Source organism: Petaurus breviceps, unplaced genomic scaffold (genome assembly GCF_028583685.1).
Source record: "Petaurus breviceps papuanus isolate PSGF00001 unplaced genomic scaffold, PetGlider_PUasm1.0 207, whole genome shotgun sequence".
In the NCBI taxonomy this organism is placed as follows: Eukaryota; Metazoa; Chordata; class Mammalia; order Diprotodontia; family Petauridae; genus Petaurus; species Petaurus breviceps.
In genome coordinates, this window is record NW_027185850.1 from 35,610,056 (window position 1) to 35,630,296 (window position 20,241).

The 20,241-nt window shown below is 37.8% G+C and overlaps 1 protein-coding gene across 1 annotated transcript in view; it reads right to left on the reverse strand.

Annotated features, from left to right (window-relative positions):
• LOC138165102 (volume-regulated anion channel subunit LRRC8C) overlaps positions 1–20,241 on the reverse strand; it is a 105,291-nt gene that overhangs the window by 28,924 nt on the left and 56,126 nt on the right. The window contains exon 2 of the mRNA XM_069093271.1: positions 10,670–10,811. Coding sequence (XP_068949372.1) covers positions 10,670–10,807 — 138 coding nt within the window. The 5' untranslated portion in view covers positions 10,808–10,811. The remainder of the gene's footprint in view (positions 1–10,669; positions 10,812–20,241) is intronic.

A 20,241-nucleotide genomic window follows, 5' to 3' on the forward strand; every position in this document is an offset into this window, starting at 1 on the left:
AAAAAAAAAAAAACAAATTAAAGAACAAATTAAAAATCCCCACTTAAAACACTAAATTGGAGACCTTAAAAAGTTAAGGTGAAATTAATAAAACTGAGTGTAAGAAAACTATTCAATTAATAAACAAAACCAGGAGTTAGTATTATGAAAACATCAGTAAAGTAGATAAACAGTGATTAATATAATTAAAAAAGAGAGGTGTTATCCAAATCACTAGTATCAAAAATTAAAAAGGTGAATATACCACTAAAAAAGAAGAAATCAAAGCAATTATAAGGAGCCAATAAATTTAGCAACTTAAGTGAGATGGAAGAATATTTACAAAAAATGCAAACAGCCTAGATTAGCAGAAGAAGGAATAAAATATCTAAGTAAACCTATTTTAGAGAAAGAAATTGAACAGACCATGAATGAGCTTCCTAAGAAAAAAGCACCAGGACCAGATGGATTTACAAGTGAATTTTATCAAACATTTGAAGACCAACTAATTCAAATATTAAATAAATTATTTGGAATAATAGCCAAAGAAGGGGTCCTGCCAAATTTCTTTAATGAAATAAATATGATACTGATATGTAAACCAGGAAAAGCAAAAAGAGAGAATGAAAATTAATAGACCAATTTCATTAATGAATACGGATGCAAAAATCCTAAATAAAATATAAGCTAAAAGATTACAATACAATTAAGAAAACTATCAATATAATTGATCATATCAATAATAAAGGTAACAAAATAATATAATATTAATAGATGCAGAAAAAGCATTTGATAAAATATAACACTCATTTCTATTAAAAAAACATTTGATACTACTGCATAACATATGGCACACAAAAAATGTAGGGTTGCCACTGTGCACATTCCTGTTTGTCATGGACTCATGGCGACCAATCATTGCCAGTCCATTTCTAGTCTAACCTACCTGTGGGCCAAAGAAATTTTGTCTATTTTAATTTTGGCACCTATCGACTGCCAAGTTGTGTAGGTCTGGAATAAATGAACATTTCCTTAAGTTGATGAGAAGCATTTACCTAAAAATCATTAGTAAGCATTATTTGTAATGAGGATATGCTAGAAGCCTTCCCAGTAAGATCAGGTGTGAAACAAGGACGCTCACTATCACCAATGTTATTCAAGATTGTATTGGAAATCCTAGCAATAGCAATAAGAGAAGAAAAAGAAACAGAAGAAATCAGAATAAGGAATGAGGCAGTAAAACGATTTCTTTTGCAGATGATACCGGTATGATATGCCTAGAAAATCCTAATGACTCAACTGAAAAATTAATTGAAATAATTAACAATTTCAGCAAAGTAGAAGGATATAAAGTAAACCTAAATAAATCATCAACATTCCTATATATATATATACATATCACCAACAGGATCCTGCAGGAAGAGATAGCTAGAGATACCACATTTAAAATAACTCTAGTTGGGGTGGCTAGGTGGCGCAGTGAATATAGCACCAGCCCTGGAGTCAGAAGGACCCTGAGTTCAAATCCAACCTCAGACAGGTGACACAAAAACTAGCCATGTGACCTTGGGCAAGTCACTTAACCTCAATTGCCCTACCTCCCCCCCTCCAAAAATAAAATAAAATAACTCTAGTCTAGACAGTATAAAAACCTGGGAATACACCTACCTTAACAAATGCAGGATCTATATGAACAAAACCATTAAAAACTTTGTACACAAATAAAATCATATTTAAATAAATGGAGAAATATTAATTGTTCATGGGTAAGCAGGGTCAATAAAATAAAAATGATATTTTTACCAAAATTAATCTATATATTCAATGCCATTGCAATTAAATTATAAAAAATAATTATTTTATGGAGCTAGAAAAATAATAATGGGATTCTTTTGGAAGAACAAAAAGTCGAGAATATCAAAGAAACTAATAGAAAAAATGTAAAGGAAGGAGATTTAGAAGTACCATATTTCAAACTGCATTATAAGGCAGTAATTATCAAAACTATCTGGTACTGGTTAAGAAACAGAAAGATAGATCAGAGAAACAGAGCAGACATACAATCAACAGCAACAAATGAATACAGTAACCCAGTTTCTAACAAGTGTAAAGACTTAAGGTTTTGGGATAAGAATTTATTATTTGGCAAAAATTGTTGAGAAATCAGGAAAGCAGTCTGGCAGAAACTGGGCATAGACCAATGTCTTATACCATTTACCAAGATAAAGTTAAAATGTATACATGATCTAGATATAAAGGGAAATATTACAAGAAAATTTGAAGAACACTGAACATATTACCTATCAGACTTAAGCATAGGTGAACAATTTATGAACAAATGAGAGACAGTGTTGTGATAGAAAATGGATATTTTTTATTACATTAAATTAAAAAGTTTTTGTACAAATAAAACAACTGTAGCCCAGATTATAGGAAAATAGAAAACTTGAGAGGGGGGGAATTGCATAGATAGTTCCTCAGATAAAGGTCTCATATCTCAAATATATAAAGAACTTTGTCAAATCTATAAGAATGTGAATCATTCCCCAATTGATAAATGGTCAAAGGACATGAACAGGAAGTTTTTCAATAAAGAAATCAAAACAATTTATAGTCACATGAAAAGATCCTCTAAATCATTATTGATTAGAGAAATGCAAATTAAAACAACCTTGAGATATCATTTTACATCTATGAGATTGGCTAAAATGATAGAAGGAGAAAGTGACAAATGTTGGAGAGGATGTGGAAAAACTGGGGCCTTAATTCATTGCTGGTGGATCTGTGAGATGATCCAACCATTTTGGGGAGAGATTTGGAATTATGCCTAAAGAGTTATCAAACTGCCTATACCCTTTGAGCCAGCAATACCACTATTCTGTCTTTTTCTCAAAATGATTAGGGAAAATGGAAAAGAACCTACATGTTCTAAAATATTTATGGCAGCTCTCTTTGTGGTGGCAGAGAACTGGAAATCATGGGGATGCCCATCAGTTGGGGAATAGCTAAATAAATTATGGTATATGTTCATCATGGAATATTAACTCTGCCATAAGAAATGATGATCCCAATGATTTTAGAAAAGCATGGAGAGACTTCCATGAAATAATGAAGAGAGAAATGAACAGAACCAAGAGAACACTGTATACAGTAACAGCAGCATTGTTTTAAGAACAGCTTTGAGTAACCAAGTCATTCTTACAACTATAAATGCCCCAATTAACTGCAAAGATCTTAGGAAGGAAGATGCTGTTTGGATCCAGAAAAAGAACTGACACACACACTTACCCATGCATATGATATGTGTGTATATATACATACGTATATATGTGTACACACACATACACACATACAGATTTGTTTTTAATGGTAGCCACCTTAAAGTTTGGGATGGGGGAAGAGGAAAAAAGGGAAAGTTACATGATAACTTTGTTGTATATTGGGAAGGAATAGCGAGTTGTAAATAATGGATCTGCAATTTCAGGTGCAATCTTGTTCTTCTATTTCGCTTTGTTAGGGAAATGCTTGTTTTATTTCTTAAGTTCAGAATAAAATAAATTAATTTTTTAAAAAAGCTAATACTTTCCCAGGAAGCAACAGGATGATCCGTTAGGATTGCATCTATAACATGGACTGTGGTTAATTTTTGAATAATGTTTATATCACAAACCTGGGTGTTTAGCCTATCCGTCTCTTAGTTTCCATGGACTATGCTCTCTGCTTACCTGCTTTTAAATGAATAACAAGCTTTTCACTTAAAATGTGTGTGATTCTGGGAACAATGTTTTCTATAGCAGTTTTGTAAACAATCACTTGTCTAGAGATAAATCAGTGTAAAAGGGTTTAGACTTTTTCTGCTGGGCCTCCAGAGAGCAGAATTAGGAGCAGTGAGTGGAGGTTTCCAGGAAGCCAATTTAGGCTTGATGTAAGGAAGGCTTTCCTAAGAATAAGAAATAATCAATAGTAGAATGGGTTACCCCAGGAGGTAGTGAGCTCCATCTCACTGGAGGTCCTCTAGCAAAAGACTGGATGGAACCAATTGTTGAGTGTATTGTAGAAGGCCTCTTTCAAAGATGCCTCTGAACTCTAGATCTGAAAATTGGCGAAACTGCCCAAATATGAAGTGCCTTAGTTGGAAAAAAAAAAACCCTAAAATTATAATGATAAGAAGTATCACATTTTCAAGAACAATTCATGGATTGGATTAAACTACTACTTAAAACATCTCAATAGGATTAATGAGGAAGTAGGCAGAAGATATTTGCAGACAATCCAAAGTGCATTGACGTGGTACAGAGAGGGAAGTACAGAGGGCACCCTTAGTTTCGATGGTTTGAATCTCATCTCTGCTATTTCCTACCCACATGACTTCAGACAAGTTGCTTAACTACTCTGGGCTTCAGTTTCCTCATCTACAAAGCTATCGATTGGGTTAGACTAAGTGACTTCTGAATTCCCTTTCAGCTTTAAACCCTAAGATTCTACACTCAAATCAGACCTCTGAAACTTAGCTATGTGACCATGGGCAAGTCCATTATCCTCTCTGACACCCAGCTTCCTCTCTGTAGTGTTAGGATAATAATACATTGCTTGGTTCTTTAATAATGTCTGTTGAACCTGCCTCATTTGGATGTTGTGAATACAGCTTTATATGAATTCACTCTATATGAATAAAGAAGTTTGATGATTCTAGTTTGTTTACTTCTCATACAAGCAAATAAGCAGGTAGGAAAGAAAGCAGGAGGTAATTTTTCGTGACCTGAGAGAATTTTTTCAACTTTTATTGTTAAGCCTGTGCTAAGAGTAAATCTCAACAAATTAAAAAAGCTCTACAAGTAAACCAGTACTCCCAGAGAGGAGTAGTAAAGTCACGTCAATAAACAATGAGTAAGTGCCTACTGTATGCCAGTAACTGTGCAAAGTGCTGGCTTCACTGTTGTCGGAATGCTGGATGTGGAGTCAGAAAGGCCTGACTTCAAAGCCTACTCCTGACATAAAGTGTGATCATGAAGGTAGGTCATCTCTTGGAGCCTGCCACCTCATCAATGAACAACATCTGATTTATTAATTATATAATAACATTCTCAAGTTATCATAAAACATGTACCATTATAACATTCGAATGTTATCATAATACATGCAAAATTATCATAACATTCTAATGTAATCATAAACAAGTATCAATATAATAAAGTTCTAATGTTATCATAGGACATGTACTATTATAGCATTCTAATATTATAAACATCTATCTTAATTATAACATTGTAATGTTATCACAAACATGCATCATTATTACAATATTTAATGTTATAAGACATGTATCATAACATTCTGATGTTATAAAACATTTGTCTTCATTATAACATTTTAATGTTATCATAAATAAGTATCATTATAATATCATTCTAATGTTATAAGACATGTATTATAACATTCTAATATTATCATAAAACATTCATTATCATAACATTCTAATGCTATAAACATGTATCATTATTACAATATTCCAATGTTATAAGACATACATTATTGTAACATTTTACCATTATAAACATCTATCCTAATTATAACATCCTAATGTTATTATGAAACATGTACCCATTCTAATGTTTTCATAAAGAGGTATCATTATAATAATATTCTAATGTTATTATAAGACATGCGTTATTATAACATTCTAATATTATAAACATATATCATAAAACATGTATCATTATTCAAATATTATTATAAAATCTTCATTAAGCACCCAGCATATTCTAGCCACTAAACTAGGCATGAAGAATACAAAAATAAAACACAAAGAACCAGCAGCTTCTCTTAAAAAGGTCATATTCTCTGCAGGGAAACCACACATATACATTCAAGTATAAACAAGGCAAATGTATGAAGTCACTCAAGCATGGGATAGTGCTTACACTGCTTACCTCACAGGCTTTTTGAGGCTTTAATGAGATAATACATGTAAGGTCCATTGCAAATTGTAAAGCTCTATATAAATGTTGGCTATTATTGTTCTTACCAGCATTGTTATTGTTATTGATTTATCAATACTGCCCTGGAAGGTGTAATTTATTAGACAGTGTCTCGTGTGAATTAACAGGTAAGCATTCCATTATTTTTCCCATCAATAAGTAAATGGCTTTAGCAAACTTCTATTTAATAAACTTGATGGTAATAATTGACATTTGTGTGGGGCTTTAATGTTTGGAAATCACTTTATGTACAATATCTCACCAGTATTCATAACAGCCCAGGTGAGGCAGGTCCCAGAGATATCATTAAAGAACAAAACAAGCTGTTATTATTATCTGAACTCTACAGAGAGGAAACAGAGTCTCGAGAGGCTAAGCTATGTCCGTGCCCTTGCCACGTAGCTAAGTTTCCGAGGTCTGATTTGAACCAGAATCTTCCTAACCAAATCCAGCACTCTACGCATTATAGCCACCTTATCTCTTTACATTAAACTGACTTTACTTAAGTCCTGAAAGTATTGCAGTCTTTGTATTTTTTTTTTTTTGGAGGGCAATTGGGGTTGATTGCCCAAAGTCACATGGCTAGTAAGTATGTCAAGTGTCTGAGGCTGGATTTGAACTCTGGTCTTCCTGACTCCAGGGCTGGTGTTCTATTCATTGTGCCACCTACCCACCCTGAGTTTTTCTATTTTTACAGAGGGAAAAAATCAAAGTCCAGGGAACAGCCCTGACTTTTTCAACAAATGAAAACACACAAAAAGGAACAGAAGTCTAGTGGTCCAAATTATGGTCTTAGAAAACTTTGTTTGCTAGGAAGGCATCATTCATTAAGTCTAATTTATTGGATGATTTGGGCAGAACTAAAATTAGAAGCCTGTATTATATATCTCCCCAAGTGGCACTGCTTCCTACTGCAAGCATTATGGGTACTTTCCTTCGTTATTTTGTATTAATTTTGACTTCACTCACTTATCTGCCATTGGAAAGCTATCTGTCTTGGTCCCATTGTCAGCTTTCACGTATGTGGTTGATGCTAAATCTCATGCAGTATGAATTGGCCAAAGGCCATTCTCACCATTAAACATTCCTTATCTTCATGTTATAAATGTAGTGTGATACGTGTGACCCAATGCACCACTGGGATTGCTTGTAAAAAGGACATGATTTGATGTTTTCTCTGCAGCTTCATTCTAATAGGGCATGCATGCAAATACCCACATGCTGGTCCAAATCAGCACGCCATTGCCAGCATCTGTTGGTTTACATAAACAAGCTCCAGACCTATAAGAAAGATGATGTCAGCTGGTCTGCTAAGCCAGAACAGACCACAGAGGAGAGGACAGGGTCAGTAAATACTCAGACGGGACAACACTCCGACCTAACCCTGGGCAAGGTCATAAAGAACCAACAGGAACCATGTACACATTCAGCTGATCCCTGCTATTGTCAATGAGTTTATAAACATCTGCCTGCCTCCCAGCTGTCTGAAAAGCAGGGGAAAAAAGGGCTAGCAAGGAGGCTCAGAGTTCTCACTTCCATGAAACTAATTAGCAAAAGCAACTCATTTTAACCTGCCTTTGTCTATATCACTCCCTTAACACTCATTCCTTCTATCATTTGTGCCTAGCACAGTGCCTTCAGCTCAACAAATATCTGGAGACTGATTCCCAGGGGCCCCATCATTGCAAAATAGCCAAGACCCAGAGTTTTTGACCTGAGTACAGAGCCCACTCAAAGTGCCCCCACATGGGTTAAGTGACTTGCACAGCCTGCATAGTCTCCCTCCCCTCTCCCTAAAGTAATATGTAGAGGCAGAGTATGTTCTAATGAGGTCAGATTTGCAGAGGACATTTGAATGTGCTCTTGGACCCAAGGGAAGTCTGTCCTCTAAACCAATGCTGTCAACCTCAAATAGAAACGGGCCCATATATAAGGATCCCTGAGGGCACATACTGACTTACTTTTAAAATTTAACAATATCTATGTTTTATTATATTTTTATTTATTTTGGCAAACATTTCCCAATTACATTTTAATCTGGTTCTGCTACAGTGGGGAGTGTTGAGGGCAGCAGCTGCCTCATTTTTGACAGCTGGTGTTCAGTCCTGTCTGACTCTTTGTGACTCCCTATGGAGTTTTCTTGGCAAAGATACTGGAATGTTTTGCCATTTCCTTCTCCAGCTCATTTTACAGACAAGGAAATTGAGGCAAACACAGTTAAGTGACTTTCCCAGGGTTACCAGCTAGGAAATATCTGAGGCCAGATTTGAACTCAGGAAGATGAGTCTTCCCTACTCCTGGCCTACCCTGTGTCACCTAACTGACCTTATGTTTGAGATCTCAACTGGAAAGGATACTCAGTCATCCTAGGTAATCTCTTTGAATTTCACAGTATTTTCCCAAATAAACTAGTTCTTTCTTGTTTACAGGCCGAGTTTTTCTGTCATAGGAAATGCAAACAATAGGGATGACTTGGAAAGAACCTTGAACTTGGATATATGAAACTTAACATTCTAATTCCAAACTCTCCCCCATAACTGCCTGACCTTGAACAAATCACTAAACCATCTCTGGGCCTTGGTATCCTCATCTGTAAAAGGAGAGACTCAGATGAAATGCCTGCTCAGATCATTCTTACATCTAAAGCGCAATGACTCGATCATATCCATCAGAAGCAGGTTCTGCAAGGTGTCACATATCCCCGGGAGAGCACCATGTTGACAAAGGTACTCACAGGTGGTGCTGTTGGTGCACAGGTGGTACGTAAGCTCTCTGAGGGCAGGCACAGCTGCTTTTTTGTCTTTGTATGTCACGAGCACTTAATGAAGTCCAGTGTTGTACTGGCCTGAGTACTAAGGAAGGCCTTTCTCCCACTCTCATCCCTCTATGATAAAGGGGAGGGAGTGGAGACTCTGAAGATGATTGACCTTGATCAAGTGACTTAACCTCTCTGATGTTTCCTCTTTTGTAAAATAAGGGAGTTGGCCTATATGGCCTTTGAGGTCCCTTAGAACTCTGTGTCTATGATCCCAGGATTCATGGGAGGACAAGGACACAAGGTCCATAGTTATGAGAAGCAGGTAGGAGTCAATCTGTGCTGCTGGAGCAAGTGTCTACACATTGATGAGGTCACAACACCACTTTAGTTAGTATTGTGATAGTACAACATAGAAGGCTAATTTTAAAGTTAGAGCTTAGAATTAACATTGGGCAGAAAAACATTTATCTGAGAAGCATAAAAACAAAAATATCTGAGCAGCCAGGTGGTGCAGGGAATAGAGCAATGGCCCTGAAGTCAGGAGGACCTAAGTTCAAATCTGACCTCAGACACTTACTAACTGTGTGATCCTGGGCAAGTCACTTAACCCCAATTGCCTTAAAAAAGATATCCCATTTGAAAGAGGTAGTGTGGCATAGGAGGAAGTGGTTGGATTTGAATTCAAGGGATGGGAGTTCAAATCCTTGCTCTGTTATTCACTGTGAGACCTTGGACAAGTTAAGTCACTTAACCATTCTTGGCCTCAGTTCCTCAACAACAGAATGGGGGTGAGGGGAGGGTGGTTGCACCAGATACCATCTAAGGTTGTTCCCAACCCTAAATTTATGATTTCGTGATCCTGTGGCCTAAATTCAAGAATTGAATTGTTTTAATTTCATCAGTCAACAATTCTTAAGATCAGGGATATTTTTGTTATTTGTTTTAAAATCAAAACAAAGCAGAAAACCCAACAATAACAACCTGCTTAGCTATCAATCAGTTGCCTTTTAGTTTCAGTGAAAGAATATAAGAACATTTATTCATAATCTCAATGCCAGGGCTCCAAGGAAGCTCGTCAGAAATGTCTCAGTTCCCTGCCATGCAACAAGTAGGAATTGGGTAAGGAGCAAGAGCTAAAGGATACATATAAAATAGGACTCCAACGATTCTCTGAAATGGTTTCTTTTCATTTCAGGGTAAAATAAGCAGGCCGCACAGAATAAGATATACAAATGACAGCAACACTGTGAAGGATCACTAAAAGTAAATGAAAAGCTAAAGATGATCCCGGAGAGCAGACCATGAATCACACCTCCCTTCCTTTAAGTCAGCCGACTAGAATTAAGTGCCTACTATGCGCTAAGTGCTGGACACACAGAGAAAGGCAAACAGAATCACAGTCCAAGGAGGGAGGAAACCCGCTAACAACTATGTAGAAAGAAAAGATGAATAAGATAATCAGGGTGCGGTCTGAGAGGGGAGGTGCTGGCATTAAGGAGCACTGAAAGAGGCTTCTTGCAGAAGGTAGGAATTTAGCTGAGACTTGAAGGAAGGGAAGCCAGGAGCCAAAGACGAGGAGGGAGAGCAGGCAGGGAGGACAGCCAGTGAAAATGCTCAGCCAGAAGATAGTGGCATGGGAAAAACTGCGAGGAGGCTAGTGCTCCTAGGAAGCAGAGTACTTGGAGGGGAGTAAGCGGAGAAGAGGGGAAAACACTGGGGTGCTGTGTTGTCATTGCATTGTAAATTGTGGTCATCATACTGAGTTTTTGCTGAACTGAATTTGTTAAAAGTAAGGGTTCAATTTTCAGGGAGGGAGAGTGGTAGAAAGAGAGAGAATATTCCTGGAAATGACATAAAAAATTTAAGGCACCAATAAAACTCATTTAAAAGAAAAGGTTTCCTTTGTTCCCAAGTCTCCCACCCCCGGATTTATATTAAGGTTTTATTTACTTACTTGTAAGGTACAGCCAAACACACCAATCATTAGCATGACTACAGAGAGATATTCTGTAAACACATCCCACCAAGGTTTGAGTACTCGGAAAGCAGGCTGTTGTTCAGAAAATTGCCTGAATTCCGTTACCGGAATCATGATTCTGAAAAAGAAGGAGAAATACAGATGAGTTTAGCCAGTAAATCCATTTCCATAGGGGGTAAGGAAAACTGAGTGCTGAAGAATTCATGCTTTTGAATTGTGGTTGCTGGAAAAGACTTTTGAGAGTCCCTTGGACAGCAAGGAAATCAAATTAGTTGATACTTAAAGAAATTAATTCAGACTATTTACTGGCAGGTCAAATACTGAAGCTAAGCTTAAATACTTTGGCCACATAGTAAGAAGAAAGGAAAAGATTGAAGACAAAAGGAAAAGGAGATGGCAGAGGATGAGATGAATAGATAGTGCCGCAGAAACAATGAACATATTTGGAGAGACAGTAAAGAAGGATCTGAAGTACTAGAGTCCATGGGGTCACAAAGTCAGACACAATTGAATGACAACAAATAGGTAAATCTGATGTTTTTCATACATTAGCAATGAAAATTAAATTTTGCAAAGATCATATTTGTATAATATGTAGATTCAATTTAAATTTTACATTTATTAAATACCTATTACACCTACTTTGTATAAGACATGCAACTATATTGGTTAATTTTCTGGTGAACTTGGTCACATAGACCTATTGTTCAAAATGAGAGGAAGGGAACGGTCCTATAATTTTATTGGTATAGGGAATTCCTGGAAACAAAACTTTTCGCCAATGCAGTCCTACAGTCTATAGTCTTAGCTGTCTTAGAAACTGAAAAGTTGTAATTTGCCTGGGGTCACACAGCCCAGAAAACTGATGTTCAAAAGTATTCAATGATGTTGTATTAGTAAAGATGCTTGGCAATAATTGCTGACACCTATGTAGTTCCTTCTGGTTCACAAAGTGCTTTACAAACATTAGTTTATTTGGCCTTTACAAAAACATGGAGTATGGCAAATACTATGTGTCTTCCTTGAGGACACAGCCTTGATGCCAGTGGTCACACAGCTATGGAGGTTTAGGGCCAAGATTTGAACTCAATTCTCTCCTAACTTCCCCAAATGCTGTTCTTTCCACATTATTCAACACATCACTCCACTTGGACCTATGAAAACTTATCATTGGTTCTTTAAATAAAGTATTTTTTAATGAGCAAAAGTTAATTTTCTGCTAAGTATTTCTGTCCTTCATTGACTTAGAAATCTACCCATATCCACCCTGACCTCAAGAAGCACTTATGCTTTCCTAGAACCTATAAGACATAAAACAACCTCTTATTTTCATCATTTAAATAAAGCTCCTCACAGTCTGACTCCAGCTGATGTTTCCAAGTTTATTTCACCTCACTCTCCCTTCATGCTCCATTGGGCTGTCAAAGGTGCCGACTTACAGTTATTCTATCTTCAATTTATAGACTTTGCACAGGCTTGTCCCCAGGCCTAGAATGTGCTCTCTTCCCACCTCTTAGAATCCTTATCATGACTCAATTCCTCATCTCCATAATACTTATATTTATCTTGTATACATTTTGTGTATAAACCCTGTTTGCCTTAGTTTCCTCATCTGTAAAATGAGGTGGAGAAGGAAATGGTAAACCACTCCAGTATCTTTACCAAGAGAACCCCAAATAGGGTCACAAAGAGTTAGACATGACTGAAACAAATGAACAATAATGACAAAACACAATTTGTATTGACTTATCTATATTAACCTTTGCTTTCCCTCAACAGAATATAAGTTCTCTGAGGGCAGGGACTATGAGCACCTAGGTCAGTGCCTGGCACAGTCAGCACTTAGAGCTTTGGGTGAGAATGACTCCTTTTTAAATGAATGAATTGACTAGACATTATTGATATTGACGCAGTTGCGTCAACACAAATCAACACATTGCATTGTATTTTTAATTTTGTCACACACTTTTCCAATTACATTTTAATCTGGTTCAGGCCCCATTTGGGAGTTTTGCATAGGTAGCAAGTTTGATACCACTGCTGTACAGCATACAATGTACTATGCTAGACACTAAGAGATAGAATCAGAAGCAATAAGCATTTATGAGGTGCCTACTGTGTGCCAGGCACTGTGCCGAATGCTGGCAATACAAGCAAATTAAAAGACCATCCTTACCCTCAAGGAGTTCAGAATCTAATGGGGGAAAACAACACATAGAAAGAAGCTGAAAATGGGAAGGGAGGGGAGGTTCTTCCAAGTGAGGGGCAGGGATGATGAAGTCAGCATGGAAAGTGATCTAAGGGAGTGAGAATCTCAGGTTTCATTTCATTTTGTAGAATGATGAGTCTCTGGAGATGATGAAGTCCAGGAAAACAGCCAGGTATGAACAGATAAGGAGAATTCCATGGGTACTCTCCTTAAATGGTAGAGGATTAGTTCCCAGATGTCTACCAGGATCCCACCCTCGACAATCAGAGGGAGTGAGGGGGGATTAGAGATAAGAAAGTAAAAAAACTTTAAAGAAATACAGGGAATTTCAGGGACTGTTTTAGTTTTATCCTATATTATGTGGCATATGTTTTGATTTGATTTGATTCTCTTGTTAGTGATCTTCAAGGACTGTCCATGTTCCCAGTATCACCAAAAGTTCAGATTAGATTTATTTCCATTCAGTTTCTCCCTGGGGCCCATACTGACTTCTTTTCATCTCCACAAGGATTCAGAAGTTTATCCTTATCCTCAGTTAATAAGTTAGAGATGGTACAGAGGCATTCACCAAAGGGAGTTAAGTCAGGTTCCACTAAAATTACCTATCCCAGCCAGTCCTCACAACTAATACTGACATTCAAGCAGGTGAAAAAAACATTGTTTCGGTAGTAGTAAGTGAGAAGAAGAGGAGGGAAGTTAGCCCTAATAGTAGGAGTAGGAGTAGCTGTTGTTATTAGTAGTAGTAGGTAGGAAGAAGAGGAGAGGTTAGCCCTGGACAGTAATAGGTATAGTAGTATACCTATTATACTATATATACACTACCTATACCTAGTGGTGGTAGTAGTTACTGTCAACATTTATATAACATTTTAAAGTTTGCCAGCCTTAAAGCAAGTATTAAAGATGATGCATATAAACATCTTTCATATACATTATTTCATATGATGCTCACAAGAGCTCCAGAAGGTAAGTATACTTATTATTCCCTGTCTTACACTCTTCATTTGCCCAGGAGCTGCTCTGCTTTATTTCAACAACATTACCATCTGCATCATGCCTAGCCCAGGATAAGCTCATCACAAGAAAAACTCATCATCCCAGATATTGCTTCAGCTTAGCTACTCACATCTCAATATCTTCAAATTGTTTCTGCCTCTTTCATTGGTGGGCTGGAGGGGAGAACAAAAAACTCTTCCCATAACCTTTCTTTATAAAGGGTTCAAAACACCAGCCATCTCTTCATTTGCCACCAGCTGTTCTGCTTGATTTTGACCTCACCACCATCTTTATCATGCCCCTCAGCCAAGTATGTATCCCTCTGGTCCTCTCTCTTCAGCTTCTGTGTACGGTCTTCCCCCTTAGACTATAAGCTCCTTGATGGCAGGGACCATCTTTCTTTTCCTTATTTATATCTCTAGTGCTTAGCACAGGGGCTGGCACATAGCAGAAAATTAATAAATGTTTATCATATTGTACTTATAGACAACAAAATTGAGGATGAAAGCATTTAAGAGATTTGCCCCAGGTCACAGTGCTTGTAGTATGTGATTATTGTTTGATTGTTAAGTATCTAAAGCAAGATTCAAACCCAAGTCTTCCTCCAGTTCAGCCATAAGAGCAGCTAAAATACAGCGCCTGTTCTGTTATGGCTCTTATATTGGAGCCTTGCGCAGGGCACTATCACCCCTCTGTGTGCTGTGGATTAGGGGTTGGTTATTTTCTCCTCCCTGAATGTATCTAGAATGATAGCTAATCTCCCTAACCTACTCTTTAAGTTTAGGGTAGTCGCAGGCACAAAGGACCCAGGGACTCAAAGAATAAAATCAGAACTGTCCTCTTTCAACTCTTGCTCAAAAAATCTATTATTGAGGCCTATAGCTCTCACCCACAAGAGTTTTATGGTAATGGGGTTGTACTACCAAGGGCTTGAGAAGGTAATGCAGAACCAGTCCAGTATCTTTGCCAAGAAAACCCTATGGACGTTATGGTCCACGGGCTCATGAAGAGTCAGATATGACTGAACAACAACAACATTAAGGGCTATCTTCAAAAGCCAGGAAATAATTACAACTTAGTGGGTCTGGAAACCAACCACTGAAGTTATAAGCTAAAGTCCTGGGGCTATTTAACCTAGACTTTACACAGCTGGTAGAAATGAGTTAATGTCTTCATAAACTTCTCTAACATTGTGCTTCTCTCAAGTGTTGTCAAACTCTTGAGGAAGAAAAGATGCCAGATCCAACTATGCCACTTTCTGGCCACGGAAAGTGGCTCCTTGACAACCTCTACTTGAAAACAAGAACTCCACTGTTGGGCATTTAGAGCCCTTCACAACAACTGGGTATAGACTATTATCATTAGCCAGGCTTTAAGTAGACCAGGAAGTAGAGAGACAGAAAACAAACCCCAAGATTGTAAAAAGTCAGCCAACCAGAACCCCGGGTGGGTGGAAGATGGAGCTTCTGTTTGCTCTAGGGAATGAATTACCAGCACTTGCTCCTGAGTGGTTTCCTATATATTCACAAAAGCCTTGTCGGGCAGTTACAGCTACACTTGATTGTTTTTTAATCACGACTCAGTGGTAAGCAGATGATTTAGCTCAACTTTGGGTCATCATTTCAAGTCTGGAGGGAACTATTTTGAACCAACTGTAGGATCTAAATTATCTTTTCCTCCCACTTTGGTTCAGGTTTTCTTTTTCACAAGTGTAAATGATTGTGTTTTTTTCTCCCTTGCTTTTACCCAAAACTCTCTGGGAAATATTAGCCCTTTATGCCCTTGTAATTTTACAGGCATGAGAATTCCCTCCCCAGACACTGATAGCATCCTCCCTATAACTAAGTAGATAGTAGATCCATCCTCTTAAATCCCTCACTTCCTTTGAGATTCAGTTTAAGCATCACCTTCTATATCAAGGGTTCTTAACCTTCAAATTATAAACTCAATTTTTTTAGCATAATTATTTTCCATTGCAATGATCTGTATTTTATTTTATGCATTTCAAAACATTATTCTGAGAAGATGTCCATAGGCTTCGACAGATTGCAAAAACGAGGTTACAAAAGCCTTTCCTGATTTCTCCAAGTGCTAGAACCTTCCTTCAGCTCTCCCTAGCTTTCATTATCTGTAAGGGCATGACCTCTGGGGTCTCTCCCTAGGTGATTTCAAATCTATGAGCTCTTCATTTCTTGGTATCTTGTCTATATTTACTTACTGGTGTGCATATTACTTCTCCAGACAGTCGACAGTAAACTTGTTGAGGGCAAGGACTGGTTTGTTTTTTATTTCTGTAATCATAATGCCTAGAGCAGTCCTGAGTATATAATAAGTACATAATAAACGCATAATACATGCAAGTAGTAGGTACATAATAAATGCTTGTTAATTGATTTATTGATAGTCTTTAAGAATTCTATAGGATTCTTTTAAACCTATTATTTATTTTGTTTCTACTCTGTATATACTTATTTATGGACTCGTTTTTCCTGATAGGACATAAGTTCTTTGAAAGCAGACTGATTAATTTTTGTCTGTGTATCCCAGGATCTAGCACAGTGCCATGTATACAGAAAGCATTTAATAAAAGCCTGTTGATTGATTGGTCTTTGTGAATAGCTCCTGACAAAACATTTATCATGCTGTGACAAGCCCAGTGATGCACCTTTCCTAATTCACCCAGCCTGGTCCTCACATGATCCACATATTAGACCCATATTTTCCTTTCCAGGGAGTTTGCCCTCCCTCGGGCAGACTCTTCAATACTCCATGGTAAAGTCCATGCCATGAGTAGGCATCAAAATAGGACTTCTGTGGGTGCTCTTAGAAAGGGGGTCTTCTCAAAAGACAACAAAAGGAATCCAAGGAGATGCTTATTTACCATCAATGAGAATTCATCATTTAATCTACTTTCTCTGTCCCCACAAAGCTTTCCCAGAAAGGAAATGAACCACATTTCCTCCTGCAATCTGAAATGCTTGTCACTACAAAATGTCATTATGCATATACAACCCATTTTCTTCTGTTAAGCGTAAGAAACCTTGGCCTCCCAGAGGTAAACAAGGAATGACATTTTGGTACAGAAACTTGTGAGAGCTAAGGTCATCGTTAAAGTTCTTTCCCCATACAGCTCTCTTAGACAACTTCTACTCCCTGTAACATTAAGACTTTCACCTCTTTTTGCCTAGTTTCTAGCAATTTCAAGCAGAGATGTAATTAGATCTATAAATCTACTCTTCTTTCCATGACTAATGCTAAAAGTCTGTCAGGCTTCATGGAGGAGGGATGATCAACCTCTTGCATCTCTGAAATTCTAACTTGTCTATGAAGGATTTTCCATTACCATTTTCAAGAAGTTTTCTATGTTTTAATGTTTACCCATGATATTATGCAATGAGGTATAGTACTGGTGTCAGAGTCACCAAGACCTGAGTTTGAATTCTGCCTCAAATACTTATTAGCTGTGTGAACCCTGGGAAAATCACTTGACCACTCTCAGCCTCAGTTTCCTCATCTGTAAAATGGGGTTAATAACACCTATCTCACAGGGTTATTGTGAGCATCAACTGAGAGAACAAAGGTAAAGTTCTTTTCAAACCTTAAAGAAGTACATGTATTATTATTGTTGTTGTTTTTATAGCTCAATCATATACTTACAGGTCAAGTGACCAGTAGGTGAAAAATTTCCTTTTTTTTTTTTTGAGGCAATCAGAGTTAAGTGACATTCAGATAGCACTTGGAAGTTTGCAAAACATTTTAACATCTACCATATCATTAGTGGCTATCAGATAATATGATTCTGAAGAAGCTTTGCTACCCTATCCCATCTTAGGGAGGCAGCAATGCCCCGGCAGGATACATTGACCTCTGACCCCCTCTGTGACCCTGTGACCCTCAGCAGAAAGGGACCTAAGGGCTTACTACAAATCCTAAAACTGAAGTTGGGGCTTAAGGGAATGGGGAAAGGGATGAAACTCCTCAATCTGTCCCAGGTGTTTCACCAATCAGAAGGCAAACTTAAAGATAGGTACAAAATATCATCTATTGACAAAAGGGGCCAAGTGTTGCCCCCAAACTCACCAACCAAGAGGGCAGAGGAATACCTTGTGAGGTAGGAAATATAGACCTGTGATTGCACTGGCTTGGGAACTCCCAGGTAAGGGGACTCCCTCCACAAATGCAGGCTTGCACCCTTTCTACAATTTAACAGATGGCTCTAGAGGAGAAAGTGAGGCTGGTGACTTTGACAGCCCTCCCTCACTTAAATCCAATTCACCTGTGAGTCACTGCCTCATCTCCCTGATGTCATGGTCTTCTCCAAGAATCAAGGATAAACAACAACCCCCTTAGTGAATTTCCTAGAGCAGTGAGAAGTTAAAGGTCACACAGACACCGTGTGTGTGTGTGAGAGGCCAGACTGGAGGCTTCCCAGTTTGGAGGCCAGCTCTCTCCATTACAGCACCCTGCCTCTTCTCGATGCAAACGACTTTACCTAAGAGCAAACCACCCTTGTTTGAGGAAAACGGAAACACATCTCAACATAATTACAAGAAACCACACATAAATACATGATTAACCCCTTCCAAACTCTCCCGTCCAGTGTTTCATCCTAGGGTGGAGCTGTCCTAGGGCTCTGAAGGGCCACTCTATCAACAAATCACTAACCCTGGTGGCTCCTTTAAGTCCTATCCATGTGACAGACTGTATACTTGGCATCTGAGGTGGTACCAGCCCAGCTAAATTCATGAAAGCTCCCTTTCCAGAGGGCTGGCCACCAACTAATAAATACATCAGTCCACTTTTCCAATCAAATTACAACCGACTATCTACAAAGGAATCATGGAGGGTAACCATTGGAGTTCCAGGAATGCTCACATCCTAGGATCATGGGAGGACCCAAATGTGTATATATTTGCATATACAAATATATATTTGAATTTGCATGCCATTTACATAGCAGCTGTCTTTTAGATATCTTCCTGAGACAACCATAACTATTAATTATTGTATTAGAAAAGAAAATGGTGAACAGATCACAAAGGCTCTTATAGCTGGAAAGGACTCAGAACCATCTAATCCAACCATTTGATAGGTGAGGCATGAGGCCCAGAGAACAAAGAATCTTAACAGCTAGTTAACAGCAGAGCCAGGCCTACGTCTCCTGACTCTATGAAGGACTCATTTGACTATCTCATAATAATATGTGCTTAGACATTTCAGACCTACAAAACAATTACTTCAAATTATGTGTCTTAGTAGACATTTTTTGCCCATTTCCTTTATTAGGTTTTGAGGGACAATATTTTTGCCATTAATAAGTTAACATCAGATTTAAATAACTCCTAAGGCAAAATGAATAACCTTAGTGTCACAGAAAAGCACAATTTTAGAGTTGGTAGGGGCCTTTGAGGTCATCAGATTTAACCTTCCACTAAATACCTGTCTTAAGAGATGATGTACAAGGTGTGATGGGCACCCTCAAAGGTATACCACTTGGACACATCCAATAACATGGAATTCATCACCTATCAAAAAAATCTATTTTCACTGTTTGACACCTCTGACTGTAAGAATATATGTGCTTATGCTGGACTGGGCTGAAATCTGCCACCCATAATTGTTACTCTTGGATTCTCATTCTGCCCAATGGACCAACACAAATTCCTTTTTCTTTTTCAAACATATGAAAGGACTCCTCTTCCAAAATGAAATTTTTGACTGAACAGCTTAAGTGTCTGCTGTCCTCAGGTCCCTCAACTGAGCCTAGGAGGATGAGACTTTCATAGCCCTCATCATTCTGGTCATCCTTCAGTGAATTCACTCTCTAGTTAATTTTATGTTGGGATTCTTCAGCTCATTTCTTCCCTATCCTCCTCCAAATTTTTGAGACACTTTATCATCGCACTTCCTGTAAAAACCTTCAGGGTCTTTTAGGACAATATGATATTTCATTCTTGATATCACTAACATTGTTTCAAAAACTAGTTGATGGACTTGTGGATGAATAATAATTTGTTTTTCAAATAAAGCAGGAAATGTGTTTTTTTTTTTAAAAATAAGATTTAAGGTACAAAATACAGGATATAAAAAACAAAATACAAAAGATACAAGTGACCAGAGGCCCGAAGCTTTTCTTATTAACAGTAATTCTCCATTTCTTTTTTTTTTTTAAGCAATTGGGGTTAAGTAACTTGCTCAAGGTTACACGGTCAGTTATTTCTGGGTGTGGTGCTAAGTATCTGAGCCCGGATTCAATCCCAGGTCATCCCGACTCTGGGGCCGGTGCTCTTACTTGCTGTGCTACCTGGCTGCCCCAATTCTCCATTTCTTGTCACTGAGAAAT